General features: G+C 39.3%; 1 protein-coding gene across 1 annotated transcript in view; it reads right to left on the bottom strand.

Annotated features, from left to right (window-relative positions):
- Positions 1 to 1885: 1885 nt before the first annotated feature.
- The window catches only part of TPRG1 (tumor protein p63 regulated 1), a 123581-nt gene continuing 97900 nt past the window's right edge, over positions 1886 to 27566 (bottom strand). The window contains exons 5-6 of the mRNA XM_010990097.3: positions 14036 to 14189; positions 1886 to 3062 (exon numbers count right to left, since the gene is read on the bottom strand). Coding sequence (XP_010988399.3) covers positions 2868 to 3062; positions 14036 to 14189 — 349 coding nt within the window. The 3' untranslated portion in view covers positions 1886 to 2867. The remainder of the gene's footprint in view (positions 3063 to 14035; positions 14190 to 27566) is intronic.

The raw sequence follows: 27566 nt of genomic DNA, 5'->3' as shown, positions 1-27566 counted from the left end.
TTCCAGTTTCTGCTGCCAAAGTGACATCACCCTGAAGGCAGATAGTCAGTGATTTTTATTTCATAAAATAATTTAACCTCATTTCCTTGAGTCCTCACAGGATCTTCATGAAGTAGGCAGAAGAGATAGTGTCTCTTTTTACAGATGAAGAAATTAAAACTTAGAAAATTAAGGTAATTTTCCAGGGTCTCACATGACTGATTCAACTTTTTCCAAAGAAAAAAAGTGTCTGTTATCTAGTCATTAGCAACAATTATTTGGAGAATCATGCAGTCTCTGGCTTTAAAGGATCTTATCTATCATCTCCTCAGCAATCCCTTTCACAATACCCACTCTATCTAGTCCCTACTTGTGCACATCAAGTGATGGAGGACTCCCTATTTCAAGGAGCAACCCACCCCATCTTTGGACATTTCTAACTCTAAGGACCTCTTTCTTTCTTATCTTAAACTGACATCCAAATTCCTGAATCCTCTTATTCTCTGGTTATAGTCCAGCTTTCTAGATCCCATTTATCAGTTTCTGGAATATCCCACAGGATGGTCTGTGTGAAATGTGAAGATGGTTCTCATGTCATCTCTGGGATCACTCTTCTCCGCACTTAACAGCTGTGGTACCCTGACCCTCAGGGCTAGGAGACATCTCCTTCCTCTCATCTTTTCTGATTTGCTTCCACTGATGATGTTGCCCTGTATCCTTTCGAAGGTCAGTTGGGAATAGTCCACTAGCTTACAGAGGGAAAATATATGCAGAAAGAAGCCAATTGTCAGACTGATCCTTAAATGGTAACGAGAGAGAGAATGTGCTGGACATTTCAGAGGCTGCTGCCAACAAATGCCACTATCTTGAGGCAAATGGGGATTTTCGGGCAGCAGTGTTACAATAATTTGCCAATTGTACCTGCTTCAGAACCACTGCCAAAATAACCCAACGACTTTTCATTCCACTACTGTTGACAGGACAGCTAAAGATTTCAACATTTCCTTTTACAGTCTGAATAGAAGTTCCCTGCCTTGGGGACTGTAACAATATTTGCCATTGGGGGGAAGGAGGGGAATTAGATGCTGGGAAGTGGAAAGGGAGGGAGGGAGAAAAATATTAATGGAAGTAAATAAAGACAAAGGCAAAACAAAATGAGGGTTATCCAAAGATTCGAATACCTCCATCAACTTGATGTTTGTGAAATATCAGAGAACAAATCTTTGAAACTGAGGAAGTAAGCATTTTGAAGAAAAGACTTTAAAAATAGACTTCACATAAGCTCCCCCCAGCAAGAAAAAAAAAATCAGCTGGAATGTTTTAACTTGAATACAGCCAAGGTGTCTCAACTTTGGGTCTAGGGACAGGCAAAACCTTGATTATAATCATGTTTATGGTGTTCAACATTAAAAGCTTCTTTTCAAAATAAATTGAAAATAGATGAAATTGAAAAAGAAAAACTTGAAGAGATGAAAACAGGTGAAGTAATCTCCTGAGTTCAATATTAGACAAAAGTCAAGGAGAGACAATGAGGAAATGCGAGAGAAAGGAAAATGGAAACAGTGAGTTAGGACAGTGTTTTTGGAAACATCTCCTTAAAACCTTGTGGGATCCAGAGACATTCCACAGGGGGCACTTCTGAGACCCCAAAAAAGAGGAAGTCAATGGCATTTCCAACTCTGTTTCAATCATAGTGGCCCTACTTCTGTTTTTCATATTGGGCATATGAAACATTTTATTAGAAGGAAAATCTGTTATTGACAAAGCAAAATGTATGAGATTAAAAAAAAAAAATCTGCAGCAGGCAATGAGCCATCGAAGATTCTTGAGAAGGGAATGAGACAATCAAATTGTGCTTTAGGAATCTGGCAACCAAGTGCAAAATGGATTATAAAAGGGTCAGCTTTACAGCAAAGATGCCGATTAAAAATCTACAGAAATTATCCAAGTAAATAGAATTTGAAACATGATCTAATAATATACCTGTGAGAATGGAAAAGAGAAGAAATATGTGAACAATTTTGAAAGAAAAATGGACTTTAAGTTTGACATCTGGGCATTGGGTACAATGCTAAGTCACAGACAGTGGTACTTCTATGGTCTGAATGTTTGTGTCCCCTCAAAACTTACATGTTGAAATCCTAAAACCCAATATGATGGTATTAAGAGTTGGGGGGCCTTTGGGTAATTAGGTTATGAAGGCCATCGAGTGAGTCTATGGCATTTTGTTATAGCAACTCAAAGAGACTAAAACAGCTACTATATCAAATGCATTTGGCAAGGAATTTAAAGACATCAAAACTGATGGATTTTAGAGATGATGACAGACCATAAAAACACTACAGAGAGAACTAGGATTTTAAAGATACTGAATGTAACTGGTCATCAGAACACTGATATAGATATATGATCAACAGACAAATGCAAAACTGAATCTTGAAGAAATAGTGGGGGTGGGAATATGGATTTGGAAGTCACCTTCATAAAAAAGATAGCTAAAATAATACAGATTGAGACCCTAATGAGAGAGAAGATTGGAATCAGAGGGTTGAAGATCAAAACCCAGAATATGCCTACATTTAGAAGACAGAGGAACAAAAACCCAGAGGGTCTGCCCTAAGTTTGTGATCAGATATTAATTTGATATTATTTGATGGGCTTAGAACTTATTTTCTGGTTTTAGGAAATTTGATTATTCTTAATGAGATCTGAAGCATGCATCTATCAGTCTAATCAAGCTTTTAGATTTCCTAAGGTTCTAAATATTCAATATCATGTAATACTATTTAAAAGTAATTAATTGTTTCAGTCCAAAAATATGATGGGCTGAAACAGAATCTTCAATAATGGCATGTCTGTGGGTGATGTACTTATCCACCAAAAAAGTGTCAAAAACCAATACTCCCACGGGCAAGGGAATAGCCAAGCTTGTTGCGGTTTCCAATGAATGACATCAGTCCCGTGTAGGTCTCAATCAAAATGGGTTCAGTTATCACCATCAATCCCTTTCCTCTTCCAGATCCAGTGGAATCCTTGTGTGCATTCTGGATAGCTGGAACAAGCTTAGACATGAAACCAGACAACTGAAGAGGAAAAGAAGGCAAAGTTAGTGAGTGCAGGGTAGGTCCAGACACAGCCCCTCCCCAGCCGGTCCCCACGAAAGTTGACTGCTCTCCTGGTGCTGTGGTTATTCTTACTTCTTAGATAGAAATCACTTCTCAGAATTGTTAACATCGCTTCTGTTAGTCTTTTAATAAATTAATCAGTAAATAAATTATGTACATAATAAAATTAGCTGTGGCATCTTGTTTATTTTTCATTATTCATAATGTGTACAATGTTAAGTCAGTTTAGAAAATATTTTCTGGTAGTCTACTATGAATCAGACACCTGTCAGGCATTGTTGAAGATTTAAAGACGATTGAGATGAAGTCTCTGCCCTCAGAGAAGTTACGCTGCAATAATATAAAAGACAAACTTGTAATGGTTGTACAAAGCCCACAAAACTAAACAGCAAAAAGAGGTGCAAAATGCTGAAGAAACACAAAAGCGGGAGGAACTACACATGGTCAGAGGATCAGGAATGACTTCAAAAGGAGACTCTTGAGACAGTCCTTGAAGGGGTAATAGGATTTCAATAAATGAGATGAGGTTAGAAAGAGCCTAGTTGGCAACTGTTGTTCTTTCCAACCCAGCATCCTTTCCTCCATTTGAATTTTCTCTTCCAAGAGAAGAGTACCTTGACTTTCTTTTGGAGAACCACACTCTTCCATTTAATCCAAATATTTTAAGTGAAGCTGACATTATCACATGACTCAGGCCTAACCAATCAGAGGAATCCATTCCTCTGGTCCCAGAGACTGGTTCAGGTATGGGCACTTGGCCAGTGTGGTGTGAAACTGATAGAATCCAAGCCCGGAGGTATTCATGGTCATTTGTGCCACACACAGTGGGAACCTGACTGAGATTGAAACCAACAAAAGTGAAAGACCTAGGACATGGTGAGAGAGAAACTCTTCACAAAGCCACCTGAATTGCAAGGTTCTATTTTAAACATGTTTTTTGAGGTGTCTAACCAGTCGTCTAACTTCTTACAGATAGTCCAGGAGAAAGGTTAAAAAAAAAAAAAAGCAGGTGCAAGAGGACATTATTACTTATTTCCTTATTTCTATATCAAAACTATACAAGCATTAGTAAATTTTCATGAAGATTGTGTTTTCTGACATGAATTACACTGAGACAATTGAATTCATTGAATACTTTTCCATCTGAAAGAAACAGTTAAAGAATTTTTTATTTTTTCCATTTAGATAAATTTATTTTCTGAAGGTTTTCCACTGGATGGATTCTTTTCTCTGCAACTTTTACAACAAATATTTGATTTTTATCCATTTCAAATTTAGCCATTATATGTTTTCTTCTCCCAGTTATAATTTTCAATATTACCATTTTCCTGAGTTTGATTTTAGTTGTTAATGTAACCTCATGTTTAACAAAACTAATTTTCCTCAGACCAAATTTTGCTTCTCAATGTCACAAATAATATGTAATTTTTTCAGTTTGTTTATCAGCTATTTAAGTTTACCAGGTGTCATTTTTGTTTTAGCTGCTTTAATTTTCTGTGTGTATATGGGTTATTTCTATCAATACTGTAAACTAACTCTCTGTGTCATTAGCAGATGAAAGGGCATCTAAAATCATTCAAGAAACATTGACAAAGCACTTAGTCTATACTCCAGAAATGTTCTCAGTGCTGTGACTAGAATGGCAAGAACCCTGTTCTCATGAAGTTTACATTCATATGCTATGAGTCAAAAAGCGAAAGTAGATATGTATTTTGATGGTGATGGATTCTAGGAGGAAAATAAAATGTGGTAAAGGGATAGGGGATTGAAGGTTACTTTATAACTGTGTTCAGGACAAGTCTTCCTGTGGAAGTAAAACTTGAGCTGAGGTCCAAATGTTGAAAAAGAGGCAATCATGTGAAGAAGTTATTTCAGGAAGACAACAACCACACCTGCAAAGGCTGTGAGGTAGGGATGAGTTTAGTTTATTCAAGGAACACAGAAAAGGCCTGTAAGACTGGATTACAGTGACCAGAAGAAAGAGGTTGGAGCACTAGGCATGAAAAATCTTGTAAGCCATGTTAAGGAGTATGTATTGAAGTGATTTTAAGGAAAAGTTCAACATTGCATGATTTTTTACTTTTAAAAAATAATTCTGGCTACTGCATGAAGAATTTACTGTTAGGGCCAAGAATAGAAGCAGGAAGATAGGGTGAGCTTGAGGTCACTTCATTAGTCCAGGCAAGACATGACAGTGGCTTAGACCAGGTTAGCAGTGGAGAGCATGAGAACTGGTTGAATTGGGGGTAGTTTTCAGAGGTAAAGTCACAGAACCTGCTGGTGTGATTGAACACAGGGGGAATGAAGAAAACAGAGAAAGCAATGATGACACCTAGATTTTTGTTCTGAGCAATTAGCTAGATAGTGACATCATTACTGAGCTGGGAAGGCCAGGGGTTGGAGGAGTTGGAGGTGTTGAGGTGCAGGAATCAAGGGTTTTATTTTAGACATGTTTGAGGTGTCTAACATCCTACAGATTCCCAATAGTCAGCTGGAAACATGAGCCTGGAGAAGGAAGAAATATGCAGATCAAAAGTCTATGTCTAAATTAATATCCGTAATAATAAAGATCCAGAAGTCAAAAGCAATATTCATAAAGGGAAGTTAACAGCTTAAACAAAATAGGATAGAGGGCAGGGGTTGAAATCAACAAACTTAGAAAACTTTTGCTGCACAAAATCCTAGGCATTAGGGGCAACTGAGGGTCCAAGTGTTCCAAAGATTGGTCCAACACCAAATAGCTAGTAAGCAACTGAACAAGGTCTTGGATCCATGTCTCCTGACTTAAGTCCTAAGATCTTTTCTATATACTACTACTCAGCCATGAAAAAGAATAAAATAATGCCATTTTCAGCAACATGGATGGACCTGGAGATCATCATTCTAAGTGAAGTAAGCCAGAAAGAGAAAGAAAAATGCCATATGATATCACTTATATGTGGAATCTAAAAAAAGGACACAAACGAACTTACCTACAAAACAGAAACAGACTCACAGACATAGAGAACAAACTTATGGTTACCAGGTGGTAAAGGAGGTGGGAAGGGATAAATTGGGAATCTGAAAATTGCGCTTCTTGGGGAGTGATGGACATGTTAGCTATCTTGATCGTGGTGGTGGTTTCACGGGTTTAGACATCTATCAAAATTCATCAAATTGTTCACCTGAAATATGTGTAGTTCACTGTACAGGAACCATACCACAATAAAGCTGTTAAAATTTTTGTTTGAGAAACCCATTGTATTAAGCTTGCCTAAGAACCTCTAGCTCTGACAGTCTACTCAATCCACAAAGCTGTATAGTGCCCACGCTCTAACTCAACCTGCAAAACCAAGCTCCAGTCCTCTCTCTTCCACAGTGCCTTCCCAAATACTCAAGGCAAAAAATAATTTTTATTCTATTGCACTTTGCGTATGTGTTCACTCAAATATTTCACCCAGTTTTCTAAGAATTAGAGTCACTAGTATGGCTGTCTGTCTATACAACTAATCCAAGCTTTCTCTACCGTGGAATTATTGGTATTTTGGACCAGATACTTCTTTGCTGCAGGGGATTATGTCTTCTGCATTTCAGGAAGTTAAGCAGCATCCCTGGCTTTACCCACCAGATACAATAGCACCACAATCCCAGGCAGGGCAATCAAAAGTGTTCTCCATATATTGCCAATACCCCCCAGGGGCAAAATCATCTCCTGTTGAGAACTACTGAACTAAAGGAAGTATATAGTATGCTGTAACAGGAGCATTAAGATGAACCAGATCTTACACTGCACATAAGGCATTCACTAGCTGTGTGACCTTGGGCAAGTAATCTAACCTCTCTGAATTTTATAATTCCTCTTCTATCAAATAAGGATATTAATAGCATCAAACTCATAGATTGGCTGTAAAGATTAAAATAACTTTAATAAATTAGGGGTTTATAATAAAGTCAGTGTGTCTGTGTGTCCAAGTGCTAGTGTATTTCAGAAGGGTTGGGAAGGGGAATATGATGACGCTGGAATTTGGAGTCTTACTGCAAAAGCATTAAAGGAAGCCTATTGCCAATAACCAATGTTGTCACTAAATCATTAACTACATCATCATTGTCATCACTGAAGTCATTCCTCAATTCCAAAGTGCAACAGTTCACCTCAATATTTCCATGGTCAACACTCTCTGGACAGTCATGATAACTTTTCGTAGATCAGTATATATTTATCAGATTGGGTTACTGAATGCCTTCCCAGTCCTCATCATAAGTTTATTTCATGGATATTCTCAGAATCAAAGTGCTGGAAAGAAAAAGGTGGCACTATTTCATACTTCGTGAACTTGGCATTTCATTAGCGTCTGGAGCACTTCATCTCTAGTCATTTCTATGAGCCCCTTAAAAAGAGGAGGGGCCACGGGGACAGAGCAACAAGCTGTGCATTGAAGGAGAGGCAGACAAAAGGCCAAGTCCCCGAGCTGGCTCCTGAGCATTTCAAACACCTGAACTCAATCTGTGTGACAGGAACGCGGTGTCATCTGATATGAATGCCAACAGCCACATACTTCTCTCTAAAAGCTTTTATATATCCACCCCTGGCTCCCTCTTTTATTCCAGTCTCAAAAACAGAGGGTCAAGTTTTAACAACTCCAGTTACATAGGGCCTGTGTGCCGGTTAAGGTAAAGTGTGTGTGTGTGTGTGTGTGTGGTGAATGTTCTTCTTGACTTTACAGCGATTATTTGCCAGCTGAGTGACTGGGCCCCAGGTTTGCTTCAGGTGCTGTCTGCCAGCAGCTCACTGCCTCGAGTCTCAGTTTTCCTTATTACAACCATCACTTGCTTCCTGTTTACACTGGGTAAAGAGACCGGGTTTCACGCCTGCAGGCCCACATTCCTTAGCTGAGCAGGTTTTCCAAGCCTTCAGGCTACAGGTTTCAGCCTCCCTATGTGGTAAGTGAAGCATGCTGGAATAAAGGGTAAGTCCATCCAATACCCAGCAATGAAAACCACTTGGGAAGTCCCACAGCTGAACAGAATGTTTACACCAACCTTGTACATTTTACCTGGAGCTATCTTTATGGAGACATCATGACTGTGGGTACATTCAGGTGTACAGAGGGAAGAAAGAGGAGGCAGAAGCTTTTTTCCTACAGAAGGGAAGTTTCAAAACATCCTAATTTCCAGACTCTATTTCATTCCCTCAACTGTCCTGTCAATACATGCATGCCCACGTGCAAGCATACACACACACACACACACACACACACACACACACATTAAACTCTAGCGTAAGTGAATTACTCTTTGTCCAAGAACATCTTATATTCCTTTGTCACTTGCAGCTTCTAACCATGTTTCTTTTACTGAAACTGTCTTTTCCCACCTGCTTTGATGCTTAAATCACTTATCCCTGGAGTTTCACATCAAATGTCACCTCATTTGTTAACTTTTGGACATACCTGTTCTCTCTTCTGAGTTCCAATAAAACCTTTGACTCTCTCTATCAATAGTATTTCCACATTAAATTCCAATTTGTTAATGACCTTTTTCGCCTTCTCCCTCTACACTAAAAATGTCTGGAGGGCAACATCTATTTTATTCTTTTTGCTATCCCAACAATTATCTACAGCACTGCTCACCATGTAGTATCCAATGCCCGGTAGGTACTCAATAAATATTGGTTGAATTGATGTGAAGGGAAACCAAGGGGTTAAGGACAGAAAGTTGCATTTGGTTGCTGAGACATTGGTTCACTCTCATAATTCCTTTGAAAATAAGGATAAAGTTTCCAGGCAAGAGTAAAAGGTATAGACCACTTTGATTTGGCTGTAGAACACCCACAATTCATTCTACAGCTCTGGGCACAATCACCAGGCCCTCTCAACCAGACTCTCCACGCAATCCAAGAGCCCATTAAGACAACTGAGGGCATCATCAGTTAGATCCCCCGAACTATAACTTTCTTAATAAATAACAGCCTGTAACTGCCTTCACTGACGAAACTCACTTTAATTGTTCCTGCGAATTGCATGCCCTCCAAGCTTCCTGTAGGTCAGAGAATATATCACAAGGTTCCTGTAATAACCCTCTGTAGATAACACCTCTAACATATGGGTCACTCTAGAAACGGTTGCTTAAGTTATTTTTCGGGAACATGGAGCTAATCTTGCCCAGTTCAAACTGGTCGAGACCACCAACCATTCAACTGGGCCTGTGTAAGTGTCCAAAGGATGACCTTTTAATGGCAGAGGGCCAAAAACTCATATCATGCTAACTCTGCCATCTTCTGAGCATGCATCCTAAGAAAAAGCATGTAACTCAGATACACCTGCACAGAATATAGATTACTTCAGATTTTTCTTGCCTCCAATCACCTTCTCCATGTCTTGGTCCACTCTGCATCTTTATCTCATAAATATTCTAAGCATTTGGGGAGGCAGATTTGAGATCTGTTCCCCCATTTTCCTGGCTTGGATCCCTTGTGAGTAAACCCTTTCTCTGCTGGGAACCTTGGCATTTAAGCATTTGGCTTGCTGCACAGTGGACAAATGAACCTGGTTCAGTGAAAAAAAGAAAATGGTTAAAAGAAGAAAGGCTAAAAGTTGCAGATATTAAGTGAATTAAACAATTAAGGATAACTAACCTTGGTTACAAAGTATCGTATCATTTTATATCACAGCAGTAACTATGAATACACACACACACAGAGTTCTTTCTGGGTTTTGCCCTTTCCCCTGAGTATTGGCAAATTGTTTGGGTGTGGAAATAGTCATTATGATACCTCAGCCTAATTCACTTAATCACTAAGTATCTTCATTTTTAAAGTGGAGACAGCATCCTGACCTCAAAGAGTTTTTGTTACTTGAATTACATGAAAACATGTAAACTGTAATCAATAACTATAAAATATAATTACATAATTCACATGAGATTATTATGTCTTATAATAATAAAATCAATGCCAAAAATGTTACTTTCTATTTTTCACAACCTTTTATATGAGTAATGCAAAGTATGTGCATGCACAGATCGAAAAGTGTTGGTAAGAAGACTTAGAGATAAGCAAGAATGCCTGGGAAGAGTCCATTTGACCATCATACTTACCAGATGTACAGGTAGTGTAGAGTTAGTGGGATGGGTAAAAGAAGTAATGTATTTTGACAGAGCATTGCATGCATTTGACAGTGATTTTATTAGATCAGTGCTAAATGACTTAGAGATAGTATAAATTTGAATTTGAATGCAATTCTGCCCATTAATGCTACTTCCTCGGCTACCTTCCTGAGCAATCAACCCCAAGACTCAGCTTTGACCCCACATAGTATAACCTGAAACTTATATTATCAGTTCAGCTTTCCCTTCTGAGCTTCAGACAGACCTAAATTTCTAACTGCCTGGCAACCAACTCAACCCCACATGCCACAGGAATTTCTAATTCAAATGTCCTAAACTAAACCCCTTCACCTACTCTTCTTTCAGATTTCCCCATTCAAATGAATGGAATCGCCATCTACCCAAGCCAGACCATGCTGTCTTTGACTTCTTCCTCTCCTTCACCTACCATATCCTGCCAGTTACCTTCTTCCATTGATATCCTGAATATCTCAAAATTTCTTCATCTACTCTCCATTCCTACCACCCTTATCTTAATTTAGGCCCTTATACCTATCATCTGAGCCATTATAATTATGGTGGGAAATATACAAGATTAAACTCCATCTAAACTGTGTCTAAGAGACTCCATATACCTCCAAGTGCTTACACTTCTTTTCATTTGATTCAGAATTCTGTCTCAGTCCATTAGTACTTATTTAAAAATCTTTGCATGTTTTTCTGCCTCCTCTCTTACACAATGCCTTCCAGAAAGCAAGAATCTTGCCACATTTATGTTTGTATCCTTAACAACAATCATAACACCTGCACCTTGTCGGTGCCAGAAAACATTTTGTTGAATAGAGAGATTCCAGGTGCTGCAGAAGAAAAGATGCTGAGTAAAAACAAACAAACAAACAAAAAATAATTTTATAAACATGCTTTTAAAAATAAGTTATTCCATTAGATTGTAAATGATTTGAAACTTTTGATTGTAGGTGACTCGGCTACATGATCCCCTTTCCTCTGCCATAATAGGTTTGCTAAACTGAATTAAATGGCTTTAAGTAGGTCATTTAGTTACGCATTTCCCCCGTATCTTACTTTTTCCTATTTCATTCATAAGGAAAATGGAAACACCAGTTTATATCACCTTTAAAAATCTTATTATGCTGAAGTATTCATATCAAAAGGATTCTACATTCCCAAAATTATCATTCTTCTCATTTATACTGTTATATTAATATAACTGAGTATTAATCAAAGCCAATTTTGGACAATGTCCAAAACACAAATAATTTTGTGACATAAAAACCAACAGCAAAAAAGAAACTAAGACTCAAAGAACTGGATCAAAGTACTCATCATCTCATGTCCCAGACTGAGATCACTTGTTTTCCTAGAGAGCCCGGACTTAGAGTGGACTTTGACTAAGAAATGGCTTATCAAATGCAAGTTGCAGACTGTTGCCAGGAAGAAAAAACAAGACTTTGAAAGAATAATTTAATGAGAAGAGTGTTAAAGGAAATACACTTAACAGATTCACAAAGTAGTTTGATTGACTGAAAGCCAACCAGCTAAGCAACCAACCACTCATCATGCTCATACCCACACATGTGTGCACACAAGCATGGACACACACACACACACACACACACACACACACACCCGCTGCTCTATCTTCCATCCAACAAGGGCTATATGAACATCAAGTTCCCCTTTTAGCCTTGGGTGATAGGTGGTCTTGGGCAAAACTTAATGCTCCAGTCTCTTAACTGCATTCACAGGTATTTGGGAAATAGTTATTCCATCCCCCTTTTGATATTTTATCTTTCATCTTCCTTTTAAATTATTTGTTCTTATTTTTATTTATGACAGAATAAAATAAAGCACTATCAAGTATTAAAGGAATGCAGTTAATAGAATTTGTTTTTCAATCCTTCACCTTATACTTCTTCCAGCAAAGGGCACTTAGAGAATAGTTGCTAAAAACGCACCAGGTAAGAGGAATTAAGAGAAGACTTGGCCCAGGAAGTGATAGTTGGTATTTATTTACCAAGGCAGTTCATATTCACTTTTGACTTGTAATAAAAAATAATTACTGGTACTTCAAAACATGTATTATATTCACTGTTAGAACCAGATTTCCTTTAAAGGCAAGGAATAGTTTTGGAAACATACATGATTAAGCTCTGTCAGTTGGATTAACACATGTTAAAAAAAAAAAAAAAAGAACCAGATAAACGACTCTTCATTGCTAATAAAAAAAAAGAGAAAAGGAACAGGAGTTTGGGAAGAAGCAAGAGCAGGATGGAGAGGAGAGGAGAGAAGATTATGAAGCAATGCATCAGAGCATTATCATTAATAAAGTCTTTTTAAAAATAGGGTGATCCAATATTCCATTCGGGGTTTGGGGCATTATTGTGAGATAAACGCTCACTCTATCTCCCTGAAGTCCTCAGTGAGTCTATCCTCACATCAATGCCTTTGTGTCAGTGTTATGTTGTTCTTACTGGTTTTCTTTCTTTTGTGTGTGTGTGTGTGTCATTGTTGACTTTGGGTGGTAAAGAGGCAGGCTCAGGGCTGATGTCGACGCTTGGGTTGAAGTATTGTGAAATAGGAGTATCACATGGAGAAAGTAGCAATGCGATCCATATAATGAACTAATTTAGTGCCTGCAATAGCTGGGAATCAGAGGCAACCCTTGAGACCATCAGCCCCTGAGGACATCTGCATAAATCTTGAGAGGACCACTGACCTTTGCTGAGAGCAGAACAAGATTCAAACCAACTTTCCCTGCAGGTTAGGGGGAATGAAGAGCCCATCTAGCTTCTAATTACATATATTTTCCCTCAGATCCTTTTTTAAAATAGGGGGCTTATCAAGTAAAACTATTCATGTACACATATACATCTTCATGTATATGAATAAGTGTGTTTAATGTGAGAAATACAATATATGCCATCCAACCACAGGAGGATTTTAGATGTAGATTGCCATGTTTTGAATTTATAGCAAATAAAGAGTTATGATATTCTGAAATGAATGGCAGTGTATAAAGATAAACAGAGAGAGGACAGAGAAGGCAAGAATTTCTAGACCTTTAGGAACACTCATATGTGTATATCTGGTTTTGTTGAAAATATCAAGTTTGATCTTTCACCACATGTATAGCTCCAACTGTTTCACTTCCGGATCACTTAGAGTGTCCTAGTACTGCTTAAGTCTCCCTGGGGAAGATGAAACAATAGTAGAGGGGGGCCTCTCTGCCACTGATGAGTTTAAAATCTACTTGGGGAGATGAGATTTAAAGACGTAAAAGTATTAATTGCTTTATAGTTTATGGATCATTTATATATACTGTATCCCACCTAACCTTACAATGGCCCAACGAGGTGGAGAAGGACCATTGTTATGTTCATTTTAGAGATGAGACGACCAAAGCCCAGAGGGAAAAAGTGACTTAAACACGACCACAGAGCCATATCTGACTTCATACTTCACACTCTTCCACATTCTTTCTCTGAATAAAAGAATTTAATGATACACAGAAAATTATATGTACTCTGTAAGCAATAAACACAGATAAACATAAGTACTGCAACTTTTAAACAATATTACACCATAATTGTTTTGCTAAGAAATTAGCGAAGCAGAAACAGCATGATATGGTTAATAGAAGTATTATACATTTTTTATCTATAAAACAGCTCCACTGTTTGCTAAAAAACATCCTATAAACCTATTACAGTTTTTATCTATATAAACCCCAGGTTGTAGCTTATCATTTTTTTTTTTTTTTGTTTAAGCAGTACACATTTTAAAAGCACTTAGCATCACCAAAGAATGATGCCCAAGCTGCCTCCTACCTTGCAAATTTCAAGAAACCTCTCACTGGTGTATTTCATAGGGTGCTCAGTGAAGGTAGCATAAGGCACCTCAGTGGACCATGGGTTCCAGCGGGATAATAGCGACTGCTGCTCGGGTCTCCCCCAGTAGATCCTAAGTCCTTCTCCTGGTCTCCTGCGAGAAACAAGTTTTCCTTTAGATTAGCAATTTTCATTAGATTAATTGTTGAGATAAGCGGCTGACCTACCAGCAAGTTGAAATGTGCCATGGAATTTAAGAGGTAAGAAGAAAAGATGGTTTCAAATATGGTGAGTTCAAGGTGTTGTTAAGATTTCTGTGTGTAAACACCTAGTTGGAAATGTGACTCTGGTGCTCTGCATAGAGGTCACAGCTGGAAATGTGGATAGTGAATTCATGTGAATATTCTGATAGTCAAAATTAAAAGAGAAAAGAAGAAGGAAAAGTCAAAGTGGTGGGGCAAGAACTGAAACATGAAGACAGTCAACCTGGAAGATAGTTTTGAGGAGAAGGAAGATGACAACAACTACAATATCCACTAAGCAGTCAACACAAGCAAGAAATGACTGAGAAAAGACATTGGGGCTTTCCAGATAGGAGGGTGTGTATGACCAATTCAAAATGTTCTGTGACCCCAGCTTCCATATCTCATGGTTCTCTATTCTCTGCACGCATTCCAGCTACCGAAATTGCAGCAACAAACATGTCAAAGTTCATAGGAATATTATGCCTGGTCACAGTCTTGACCCACTATCCTGATCTCCAGTATGCGGGAGGCAGCTGCTATCTGATAGAGCCCAAGCTTGGTCATCTGGTAAACCCAAGTGCAGAGCAAGAGAAAGTCAACTTGGGAGTAATGATGGCAGGGGAATGTGGCCACACTGAATAACAAGTTTGTAATTTCTGTGGCCTCTTCTTTTGCATGTACGCATCAGAGTTTACGGTTTGTGGTTTTAGACATCTCTGAATGCAAAGAGCTCCCTGGAAGCCAAGTTCAGGTGCTTTGCATTTGACAAGCTTTAACTAAGCAGCCCCATGGAACATCACAGAGTTTTCGTTTCTTCTAGAAACTAAATCCTGGGATGTAGAATGAAAAACCGGAGCTCAATTGTGGTGCCTTCACAAAGCTGTCACTTCCTGTATTAAGAAAGGATTCCTTTGGGAATGCCATTGTGGTTTCTGAATGTTTATCCACATAGAAATATATATAAACACAACCTCACACATATGCATGTAACACCCTAACTGGCTGATCTCTGAGCTGCTTCTTACAAAAGGAAAGTAAGAAAAGAGCCTGGCACATTCTGCTGCCCAGTTCTCAGATTTTTGATGATTGTATTTAATGGCTGACACCCAGCCTTTTTTGTACTTTATTCCTTTGCCTAGGAAGGAAAAAAAATTTTTTTAATTAAAAAAAAGAAAGACAAAAGAAGAGAGAGAAAAACTAAAAATATTGTAAATATCTCTAAAGTTCCCTTTCTAACCTCTCACTTTCTCAGCAGCTATGCCGACATTCATCACACTCCTATACTTTCCTTCATTCTTTTCTTTTCCCCCTAGCCTCACAATAAGCCCTAAGCTCAATGAATATTGATGAATGAATACTGGTTAATGGAACATTCTGGCTTGAGTCCATTAAAACAACTTGCATCATACAATTATTTACTGCTTCATATGTCAATTTATGTGCTGGGTACAATTTTGCTTTTATCCAAAGGGCATGAAAATCTGCCAAGCTAGCTTTCCTAGTAAATACAGTTTATATACTTTCACCTTAGGGAAATGCCAAATGAAGTTTAAGTATGAAATTCAAGAGGGGCCCTATTTCTAAATAACCAATCAATATAAGCATGGCAATGACCTTTCTCAGAGGTCTAGTGTGCTTCTAAGGATACAAATTCCACCAGTCTCCTCTCCTGAGCTCCAAAGGTGATAGCTGGGAAGATAAATCTACGACTAAGTCATCTCTCGAAAGGTAAAACTAAGTAAATCTCAGTAAGCAAGTAAATCTCAGTAAGTACTAGAGTGCTATAAAAATCTATCATATTTTGTCAAATGTCATTAGGGCAATTGTGGAGAATATAGATGACTTTATGACCAGGAACATTTTATTAAATGTTCTCATGCTTACTGTGAAAGCTGTCATCCAACGTGACAGAACGGGGTATAAAATGCAATGAACAGGATGTCAAGGAGCCCTGTGTGAAAGTCTGGGCTTTGACCCTGAATGCTACGTGACTATAGGCAAGCTCATTTCTTTTCCTGAATCTCAGTTTCCCCATATGTCCTTTAGGATGTCTCCACGTGGTGACGTCCCATGACCTCGATAACTCTGTGTGAATGTTGTAGACAGCTATAGTCATGACACTACTAGCATTCACCCAGTGCAGGATATAAGGGACCCATAAGAAGCCTCTGGGTTGTGACTTCTTTAGTTTACGGGGCATTGAATTAGCTTCCCTGAGCAGAACACATCTTCTGCTACAAAGCCCACACCAAGTATCGTCCCAACATTCCTTGGGAATCTTAGCACTCACTAAGCTATTTCACAAACATGGAAAGGCACAAATTAGCCACCATCTGGTGGAGTAGTAGTTTAAAGTTTATATACTGTTGAGTGTCAGAACTAGAAAGGCTTTTGGAAGTGGTAGCCCAGAGCCTTCTTTCTGGAAATGAGAAAACAGAAACTCAGAAAGAACTAGGGCTTTCTGAAAGTGTCGCTGCAGACAGGGCTGAGCTGGTGAGTGCCCTGGTCTCTCAAGACTTCATGTAGGGGTCTTTTCACCATTCTGGGCTATTGTTACAAAATACATTCCAAGCTAAGCTCCTGCCATTGCACAATGCAGTCCTATTTCCAATAGGCACAGAGTTAAAAGAACTGCCCTAAGGAACTTGCCATAATCTGTGGGCAAAAAGCCTGCCCAGGGATCCTAGCTAAAGGTTGAAAGGAAATCTCTGTCTCGAAAGGAACTGTACATTTTTATATATATCTCAATATCAGCAATTATGAGATTATAGGAAAATAAGTGAGCATTAGTAGCGTAAGGGGAAGTTACAAAAACATCGTGTCATCAGAGTAAGAAGATAAGGTCTTTCTTACTGAGCTGCTATGGTCAAATCAATCAAAGTGGGAGAGTAGTCTCAGGTAAAGAATGCCGAAATCAAATTATTTAACAAAGAAAGATTTGGTAGCTTTCTTCTCAGTATCATACTCTTGGTGTAAACACTGGCTTTCACTAGCTGTATCTTTGGGGCATTCTCCACCATCTTTCTGATCTTTAGGTAACAACACTTTCATGAGGGACAAGAGGATAATGGATGGGAAAATGTTTTATGTGCTGGAAGGCACTATCCAAGCACATAGTAAGTCCCTTTGGTGTACTAGAATGCTTACTGTGTGCTGTTAGAGACGTTATATTTTCAACTTTATTTAACCCTTATAAGCAATTTTAAAAACCACTTCTTTGATAGAAATAGATGAAGTTAGCAGGAAATAATATAAAGAATGTGATCAGATTATCAAGTCAAGAACTACCAGCAGAAGGGGATTAAAAAGGGGGAGGAGAAACACCATGATCCCCGAACATGGACAAAACCAGGGAAGCAAATCTTTAGCACGGAGGAGGTGCTGGAATCTTCTGTGTTTTGCTTCATCTATCAGTCCTTTTTCCTCCACCTGATGCTGTGTCCCAGGATATTTCTTCTGTGTTCAACTTCTGCCTCCCATCAAAGCTTTGATGCATATAATTAACTCCATCAGAGACTTTCATTTAGCTTAGAGCACTCCTTCAATTCTCCGTCTTCAGACTGTATAAGCATAGCTCTGTAAAATTTTTCCAATAGGTTAAAAGTAATCTTTGAAATCACATTAGAGGTGTTTCTCTGAAACATTCCTAGGTTGTCTATCTTGGATTCCACCATTCAATTGCCCATTCTCTGTGTGATGCATTATCGCAAACTGAGAAATGAATAAGGCTCAATCCCTGAAGCCCAGAACCGGATCATCTCTGGGCCTGTTTTACTAACCTCCGCGTCCCAGACCAAAACACGTACAAATAGAAACCTGAAATTCTCCTTAGAGACGTAGTTCACCAATTACAGCTTACTTTGTTGCCACTTCCCACCCTCCAGGAACCAGCTCCACTCCCACAGTAGTGGAAGCAAGGAGGTTAACACACCCTTTACTTCTGGCAAAGTTCAAAACCTCACAGAAAGGCATAGAAGTAGAAGGAAGGAATCATTAAGACTCATAAGGACTCGGCGGAGGAAGAGGGTTAACAGCTGAAGATTTTTAAGATCTTACAGAGTTGGACGGCCCCTTAGAGGTGTGTTTCTCATTCTTTCATTTTATAGATATATAAACTGAGGACCAGAATTTTCAAAGACCAGAGTTCTTCCTTTAGTCATGTTAATTATACCTTCTACACGGTGACTCAGACTCGGAATTCTACTCAAATACAGTAGTTGGCAGGTTGGAAGGCCCGAGCAATTACTGCTTTAAACCATCACGGCAACCCAAGAGAAGATCTGCCTTCTACACTAAAATAGCAAAGGTGTGTTAAAGAGATGAGGCTTATCTAGAAGAAGCTATCATGCAAGTACCACAGGACCAATCATGGAAGATAAAGACAGTTTAACAACACAAAAAGGAGCTCAAATTGCATGGAGGGAAAACTTTCTTCAATAACAAGCTTTGTAAGACAAGAATTATTTTCATCAGAAAGACTCCTCTCCTTGAAGTCCTTTTTAGCTGAACTAGAAAAATAGGCCAGCCAGTCACCAGTCTGGGTTAATTGGCTCATTCCACACATTTTTCTCTCTTCGGAGAGAAGCCATGCATCCTTTCACATAGTGCAACAGAGCCAACATCCTTTCCCTCCTCTCCCTGTCTCCTTCCATCCTGGACTTTTCAGATGCTGAGGCATAAACTACCTGTTCAAAGAACAGAATGAGGAGGATGTCTTCCCAGAAGAAGTGGCAGCTTCCATGATCACCTCCATCAGCTGCCCCTCCTTTCTACTCATCTCAAATCTCAAAGCTCCACCATGGAATTAAAAACATAGCTCCAGGCAACAAACAGATTTACGAGGAAGCACAGACATTAACTCTTGCTCTAAACACAGGGCGTGTGCTTGTAAGTCCGGGTGAGCAAACAGAGGGAGGCGCGCAGGAGGAGGGAGGAGGGAGGAGGGCGGAGGGCGGGCAGCCAGGGGGAGAGAGGAGCTCAGAACAACACGATGTATTTTCTAAGAGTCTCCTTTTCCCTCCCTTCCGGCCTGTACTGTGAAAGGCGGGCCTTCTCGGGCAGTGAAATGTTGGCCCCTTGCTGATTTCATCTGGACAAAAGGGGGACTGGGTTGGCACCCTGGAGGGTATTCAACGCTCCTCTGCTCAATGAATGACCTCAGACAAAATATTTTCCATGACAAGAACCCAAAAGACGCTGGCACAGAGTCAGACAATCAGATTTGCAGAACGTGTTTACATTCTCTCTGTGTCCCCAGGCTGTTCCAAACCCATCGGGCAGGTGCTGCCTTTATCTGCTCTCTTTGCTCACCTGGCTCCCTCCCAGGAGTTTCCAGGGCCTTGGGCTCAGTGAGATTAACCGTTTATTGGCACATGTAACCAAGAAACTCTGTGGGTTATATTCCTTGAGGGAGAGGTTAATGATGCCGTGAAACAGATCAGCAGTGTCTACAAGGAGAGAATTCAGGGGCAGCGCGGTGCTGTGGTAAGAACTTTGAGTGGCAATTAGGTGGCCTGTGTTCAAAGGCTAGATCTGCCTTTGGTTTGCTGAGTAATTTGAACTATTTTCTTCTCTCTGGGTTCCAGGAGTCCTCTGTGAAACCAGATAGTTGAACTAGATCATCTCTAAGGTTTTTTTCTGAGCAGAAAAACCAAACTAAAATATGTATTATACTGTTAGACCAAAAGCCAAAGGATAACTTAATGACTAAGGGAAATTCTCAGAGGGCTGCTGAGATCCGACCTTTCTTCTCTTAGAAGAAGAAATAATCTTAAACTGCAAAACAAAAGACCTAGGGTGAAAACACAAGCAGAACTCAGAGAAGATGAGGGTGAGTAATTTCTAAAAGGGTAACAACTGAAAAGGCTATGCACATACTAACTACTAAATATAAAATAAAGAAACAACAAGTTTCTACTGTACAGCACACGGAACTATATTCAATATCTTGTAGTAACTTACGATGAAAAAGAACATGAAAAGGAACATATGTCCATGTATGACTGAAACATTATGCTGTGCCCCAGAAATCGACACATTGTAAACTGACTACACTTCAATTAAAAAAAAAAGTTAAAAGTAAAAAAAAAAAGGCTATGGAATCTCCTAGACTAAAAGTACTTGAAAGAGGTGTTTATTTGCTTGGAAACTTTAGATGTGCTTGTCCTTGAGGTGGTCATGGTCAGGGCTGAGGTGAGGAAGACTGAGGTTCAAACCAAAGGTACAACCTAAGATTTCTTAACTCACAGTTTTGGGGGGGGGTGTGTGTGTAAAATACTTAAAATAAAATAAACATGGACATTTTATAGTGCTAGGTACATAATAACCACTTAATAAATCTTTCTTTAATAATGATGAATAAATAAATAAATTCACAGACCAAGTTAGGATGCCTGTGAGTTTGATGCATATTATTCAGTTCTTCGAATGTTACATGTTATGGCAGCATGATCCTTGAACTGGCAGTCACTAAAACCCGGGTCTAATCTTAGAACCAATACAAACTTTCTGTGTAGCTTAGAGCTGGACACAATATCTCTAAGTCTCCATTTCCCTGAATGTTTGTGTCCTCCCAAAATTTACGTGTTGACATCCTAATACCCAAGGTGATGGAATTAGGGAGTGAAGGCTTTGGGAGGTGATTAGGTCATGAGGGCAGAGTCCTCACGAATGGGATGAGCGCCTTTATAAAAGAGACCCCAGGAAGATCCCTAATCCCCTCCACTATGTGAGGACAAAGAGAAAAGGCACCATATATGAACCAGAAAGCAGACCCTCACTAGACACTGAATCTGCCAGCACCTTGACCTTGACCTTGGACTTTTCACGCTCCAAAACTGTAAGAAATAAATTTTGGTTGTTTACAAGCTACTCAGTCTCTGGTGTTGTGTTACAGCAGCCCAAAAGGACTAAGACCCCCCTCCTTCATAAAATAATAAACGCATCAGATTAGCTACTCTCTGGACGACATTCCAACTCTTCATGCATCTAACATTTCTGACCACAAAGAGCCAAGGGTTACCGACTTCGGGGTTTCCCTTAAATGAAATCTAAAACCATTTTATTCTCCAAAACAGGTATGAATGGATTGTTAGGATGGAAATTGTTAAAACTTACATTCTTATTTTCTTAAACAGTTTGTATCAAAAATAGCTAGTTACGTCATAGCTTTGTAAAAGTCATTACAAACCCCAGATTTTAAGACATGGAAAGGATTTATTATTTATGTATGTTCTATAGCCTTCACCCCTTAATTTTGACAAAACAAGGCCTGAAATTTAGGAGGCTACCTAGATTAATACACAAACACCCATAATACTTTCCTATCCTCCAATGTTTTCCTTTATGAAAGCCAGCTGTTGTATATGAAGAGTAAGTCTATTACCCAACTTCTAAAAGATTCTTGACTGCCAAGTTTATTAGTTCCATGTCCGCTGTCTCTTCCCTCCCCATCAGGCTGTCATTTCTTGCTGCCATCAACATCCCTGACTCCAGCAGCTCTTCTTCTAATTGGTCATTTCCAAACTTCTATTGACAGGTAAAGGAAGGACGCATTACTAGAAGAGCTATGGGCAAGTACTTAAAAAAAAAAAACAAAAACCTTTTCTCAAGCCCTTTCCTAAAGAGAAATTTATGTGTTTTATAGCAAAACTTTGGTTTTACAGATGCCATTTAAGTGAAAGGCCAATCCCATAAGGTTGAGGGTAAATGGGTTTTAGATAAAGGAGAAGAATCTATGTGGTTCTTTCAGTCATGGGAAACTAAATGCTTGTGTTTTAGAAGGTACTTTTGGAGCTCCATGCTTGTCAGAATGAAACAAATGTGATCTCATGATTAAAAATGATAACCTTCTTTCCACTGATTATTTTTTGAGACAAACTCTGGTAGACTAGCATTGTCATATTCTGCACAAGGAGCCTCATATTCCAATCCTTCCTTCAAACTTTTTAGAGTGTAACTTCCACAATATTTAACTATGGCTCTGAGTGTCAAGATTATCAGCAAATCCCCATTAACATTCCTTTATAAAACCCAGAGAAAGTGCTCTAGGTGAAATTGTCATTAGGACCCAGAGGCAGGAAGGTATCAAAAAGGTTTCATTTATTTAATCCATGATTACTGATCTTCAGCCTTGTACCAAGTACAATGTAAAGAGCTTGAAGAACACACAACAAGTCTTCAAGAAACTCAGAGCAGTCTAATGGCTTCGTAAAGTAGAAGATCTTTTAGCAAGAGTTTGATGGATGTGAGGACATGGATAAGCCAAGAAGGTGACTGACAAAGAATAGCGTTAAGTGCATTGAAAACAGAGGAAATCATGAGAGTAAAGACAAGTTGGGTTGGGGTTGGGGGGAAAACAGAAAATTCAGTGTATGTGCCATGATTTGTATTTTTATGATGCTCATTTGTTTCCAGTTGGGCTACACGTACCTTCAATGGACTGATATTGTGGTTTCCACTTAACTGAATGAGAGGTTTCCCAATCTTTATGCACCTCAATTTTCTCTTCTGTTAAATGGAAATAGTAATATTTTCTCTAAAAGGTAATTTAAGGGTTAAATTGAATTAAAAATATGAAGTCTCTAATAGTGAATAATAGGCACTTGATATTTGCTGGTTGGACAGTGCCTTTCAGCACACAAAACATTCCATTATTCCATTGTTCCACATGAAACTGTTGTTTCCATGAAAACTAGAAAGGTGATATAAAATGCCCAAAAACGTAGAACATAGGAAGACATGGCTTTTCAGTCGAAAGCCATGGTTTACATCCAGGTATTTCTGTTCCAGAGGTAGGACTCTGACCTAGATCTCACAGTCCAGATTCCTGAGCTCTATTCAAAAGATATAAACTTAGAAGAGATCTGAGGCTTGGTTAACAAAGAGGACATTTAGTGGTCCAAAGCCACTATGTAGTAAGTGGTGGAGCTGGGATTAGAATTTAGGTTTCTCTGGTTCCTCAGCCCCTCACATTTCCATGGTACCCTGTGAATGTGCAGGACAAGGGAGAAAAGAGGCGTTTATACCAATCAGTTGTTCATTTGCCCAGTGAGCCAATGTCCGGACAGTCAGTTTAGAGTTCACATTGTCATTTGTACTCTCTTCATCTGGATTTGTGGGAGAAGGTTCCTTCTATTCCACCATCTTGAAGCCACTCTTCTACTCTCTCTTCGTCTAAATGAATCCACCCTCTGCCTTTCTCCACGCTGCTGATCCAACCTGCTCAGAAACTTCAAGGGACTTCCAGTTGCATCAAGTTCAGAAACACTTTCCCAGCCTGACATTCAGGGCCTCAAACAGTATAGTTCTAGGCTTCATTTCCAACTCCTCAAGTCTCCAACCAAACAATTCAACTTGCTGGGCCTCTCTTACAGCATTTACAATAATTTCACCAACATGAAATTATTCTGTAAACTTGTTCATCAAGTGAACTGGGAGCTGTTCAAGAATGAGGTCTATATCCAAACCCTGCCCATTGCCTTCACCATATCCACCTTCTACTACGTGGCCAGTTTTTAAATGAGTAGACCTATGGTCTTTACTGTTAAAAAAAAAATACAAATTACAACAAAACAAAAATTCTCATTTTTCAGACCAGAATGATCTGGCTGCTGTTTTTGCCTTTCATTATTTTACATTTTTTCAACTTTTTAGTTTTAAAATGAGCTCTTAGATTGTTTTCTGTTTGTTTAAGGGAGATGGGAGAGTCCATCCATTTGGAGGTGCACATAAAATGAGATTTTTAGAGAAACGCCCAGGGCAGCAGGGTTGGTACTTTGCACGCAGGTAGTCTATGCCTCTGCTCTGAGCGCTGTGCCGCAGATGCTGGCATGCCACTTCCATCTGGAGGGGCCCTTCTGTGCCAAGGGGCTGCCCTATGTCCAGAGAAGAGGGTGATTCTTGCACAGCTACCAAGAAAAATGCCACATAATACAGGAAATGATTCTGAGGCAACTCCCTCTATTATAAATTGAGATATTTGGCAAATTGCATTGGCCTCAGGTTTGCTAAGTTTTTGTCTCCTTTCTTAAAAGGAAATTACTTTTGAGCACCCCAAGTAACCAAGTTCCAACAGGCACAGAGTAAGTAGCTAAGTTTAAAAAAAAAAAAAAAAAAAAAAAAGCTCCTTTTGAGAAAAATATTTTCTGAATCTTATCTGTTTCCATTTCCTCTCAAGAGAGATTGTGAGTCGACGGTTTGGAATACATGAAACGGCAATCAGAGAGACAAGTCATTACAAATTCCTGGCCCCACTCTCCAGGGCCTTTCGGGAAACAATCGGGGCTGCCCAGAAAGGCAGTGGGCACAGAGGGCTCTGACGGGCAGAGCAGGGACCAGGCTCTTCCCTCCTAACACGGCCCCTTGGATCATGCGCAGATGGCTGCAAATGTGTTTCCTCTTCCACTTCAGAGGAATTGAAACAGAATACATTTCAAGAGGTGATATGCCCTACATTTATTTAATTTTCCCTTCCAGTTTATGAAACACTTCTTGGGGAAGTTTGTTTATGGTATTTAAAAACACAGCACATTTAGGCAAAGCAAAAATGTCCATCTCTAACTTCCACATACAGAGGTTGTCCACGATTCACATTTTTTCCTCTTGGTCATGGTCAATGTGAACCATTCAAACTGTCCAGCAAGAATTGGGTGCTCAGTGGCCCTTCCGTCCCTGTCCAAAGTGAATCTATTCTACCTACCACCAGTGAAACTCAGACAACAACAAAACTTATTTAATGAGGTACTTGGATGTAGTAGAAGTCATAAAGTTTAGAGGATGCAGACCGGGGTTCAAATTTCAGTGTCTTCATTTACCACATGATCTGGAAAAGTCACTTTTACCCTCATTCTGTTACCTTGTTTGCAAAATGGAGCTAGGAATGCCTGCTTTGCCGAACGATCATAGGGCTATATGTACAGTACCTGGGACCTGTCAACACAGGTTTAAAGCACTCCTTCAGTAGAGCTCTGCAAAGTAAATCAAAAGAAAAGAAATTTCTGAATTCTCTTGCATTCCTGCTAGTTTCTTTTGCATCCACCAAAATCTGCCAAATCATAAATTTGATGGGGTTTGGGGTATGTGTCAAAGAAAGGACATGGTGTATAATACTAAGCTATGTACAAAGTTAAGAAATTCCAGCCATTTCCTGAAATAGAGCTGATTTACCTACATTCCACAGGGTATATTTGCTTTGAGGTAAGTGAGGCAGGGTTTACTTGGGGGTTTTGATTTATCTTCATGTTGCAATAGTATTGCTTTGCATTCATATGAGCTTGGGGTTTTGCAATTTTGCTTTACTTAAGATTTACCTCTACCACAGAGCTTTATACTTCCAGATGGGCCCAGAGCAACAATACAGAATGGGACCCAGGATTCTCTCTCTTATTTTTCAATCCTGGTGTCCTGTCCCTCAGTGTGGCAGCTTTGCATACGTGAGAACGATCAGCCCGTGTCTCCAAGGTCCATCCACGGGTCTGCTCCCCAAATGGCCACCTCTTAGTCACTCCTTTAGGCCTAAGTACATGCCCATTGGCAGCCTGCTCTTGAACAGACAAACCAAATGAAGGGCCCACACAGGCTCTAAAAGCCACTGTGGGGCCATTTGGGCCAACAATTCTAGGGTCTCAGGTACCCAGAGTATGGCCCAGAGCAAAGCTTGACAAACTTTAATGTGTATTTGAATCACCTGGGGACCTTGTTAAAAATACAGATTCTGATTTAGTTGGTGGGGTGGGTCTTCAAGCTCTGGACCATACTTCTAACAAGCTCCCAGGTGACCCTAGTGCCACGGGTCATAGTAACAAGCAGCTGGGAGGGAAGGACATGGGCTGTGGGTAGCATATCCCTGTGGCCCTGAGGGCTTCTCAGCCTGTGGGGATGGGCACAGCTAGGTAAGGGTCAAAGAAGGGCTGTCTACAGTGAGGTTCTCAGCAGGGGTCTTGGTTGGCTGGTGGGAGGCCCAAAGGTTTGTACATAATTGCATCCAGGCATCTGAGAGGAGGGTTCTACTGGTAAACTATAGTTAAAGGAAAAATCCAAAGGCTACAATTTAGATAGTTTTTCTATCATATTGTGGAATTGTCAGAGGTCCCCAAGAAAATTCATTTTTCATCAAGAAAATAGACTTGTATTAGGTTTGCTTGAACATTAGTCAAATGTTTACAGCGATAAAATCTTCTGTCATAGAATCTTTCTCCCTTTCTCTTTCTCTCCTCTCTTTCTTTCTGTATATATACATAAAAGCAACAGCAGTGACAACAAATATCTAGTTCCTTCAACCATTCCTCACTTGATAAGGTCAAAAGTCCCTGACCAGCCAAATACTCTCTTCTGAATATTTTCCAGTTTTACAATGTCCTTATTAAAATACGTGGCCAAGAAAGGAAAATAAGACTCTGACAGTGATCCAGTCACTGTGGAATATACCATGACAACCCTCTCCTTTTCTCTAGAAGTTGTACATCTGCTAATTTAACCAACACCATCAGCTGTGTCAGTGACTTACCACACTGCTGACTCGCTTGGAGTTCACCGTCAAGTACAGTTTCTAATTTCTGAGTCTTTTTCACACCTGCCGCTGCTGAAATACCTTGTGAAGAGTCAAGTTTTTAAAATTGACTTTTGGATAAAGTAGACATGGAAAATATAGCTCATAGTTAAATTCCACCTTTGGCACCTGATCTTTCATAAAGAAGCTTTGATCAGAAACTATAAGGCAGAACAAACAAACCCTTCTGATGACTTACTTAGGCTAAAAGCTCAAGGCAAAAGCAAAAGGAATTCAGTGTGTTATATCCTGGTAAGACAGGCGTTGGATTACCAACTCCTCATAAAATGTACCTCCATTTTAGAAATAACTCCTGAATGAGGTGGGATAGAGCCCAGACATATGAGAGAAGGAGATGGACAGATAGATCCCCTATCCTGGCCAAAGCTTAAGAAGTGGCTTCAGTGTTAAAAAAAAAAAAAAAAAAAGAGAGAGAGAGAGAGAAACAGTTTAAAAATGAACCCAATTATGCTGTATACCAGAAACTGACACATTGTAACTGACTATACTTCAATTTAAAAATATAATAAAAATAAATAAATAAAATAAACAGGGACCTACTGCACAGCATAGGGAACTATATTCAATTTCTTTAATAACATAATGGAAAAGAATCTGAAAAAAATATACATGTATAACTGAATTGCTTTGCTGTGTCCCTGACACTAACATTGTAAATCAACTACACTTCAATAAAAAACAAAATTTAAAAAAAAATGAACCCAGCTAAATCATCTTT

The sequence above is a fragment of the Camelus dromedarius genome, chromosome 2, assembly GCF_036321535.1.
Source record: "Camelus dromedarius isolate mCamDro1 chromosome 2, mCamDro1.pat, whole genome shotgun sequence".
NCBI lineage: Eukaryota > Metazoa > Chordata > Mammalia > Artiodactyla > Camelidae > Camelus > Camelus dromedarius.
The sequence above is the reverse complement of the archived record's forward strand: the minus strand, read 5'-3'. Positions and strand labels throughout refer to the sequence as shown.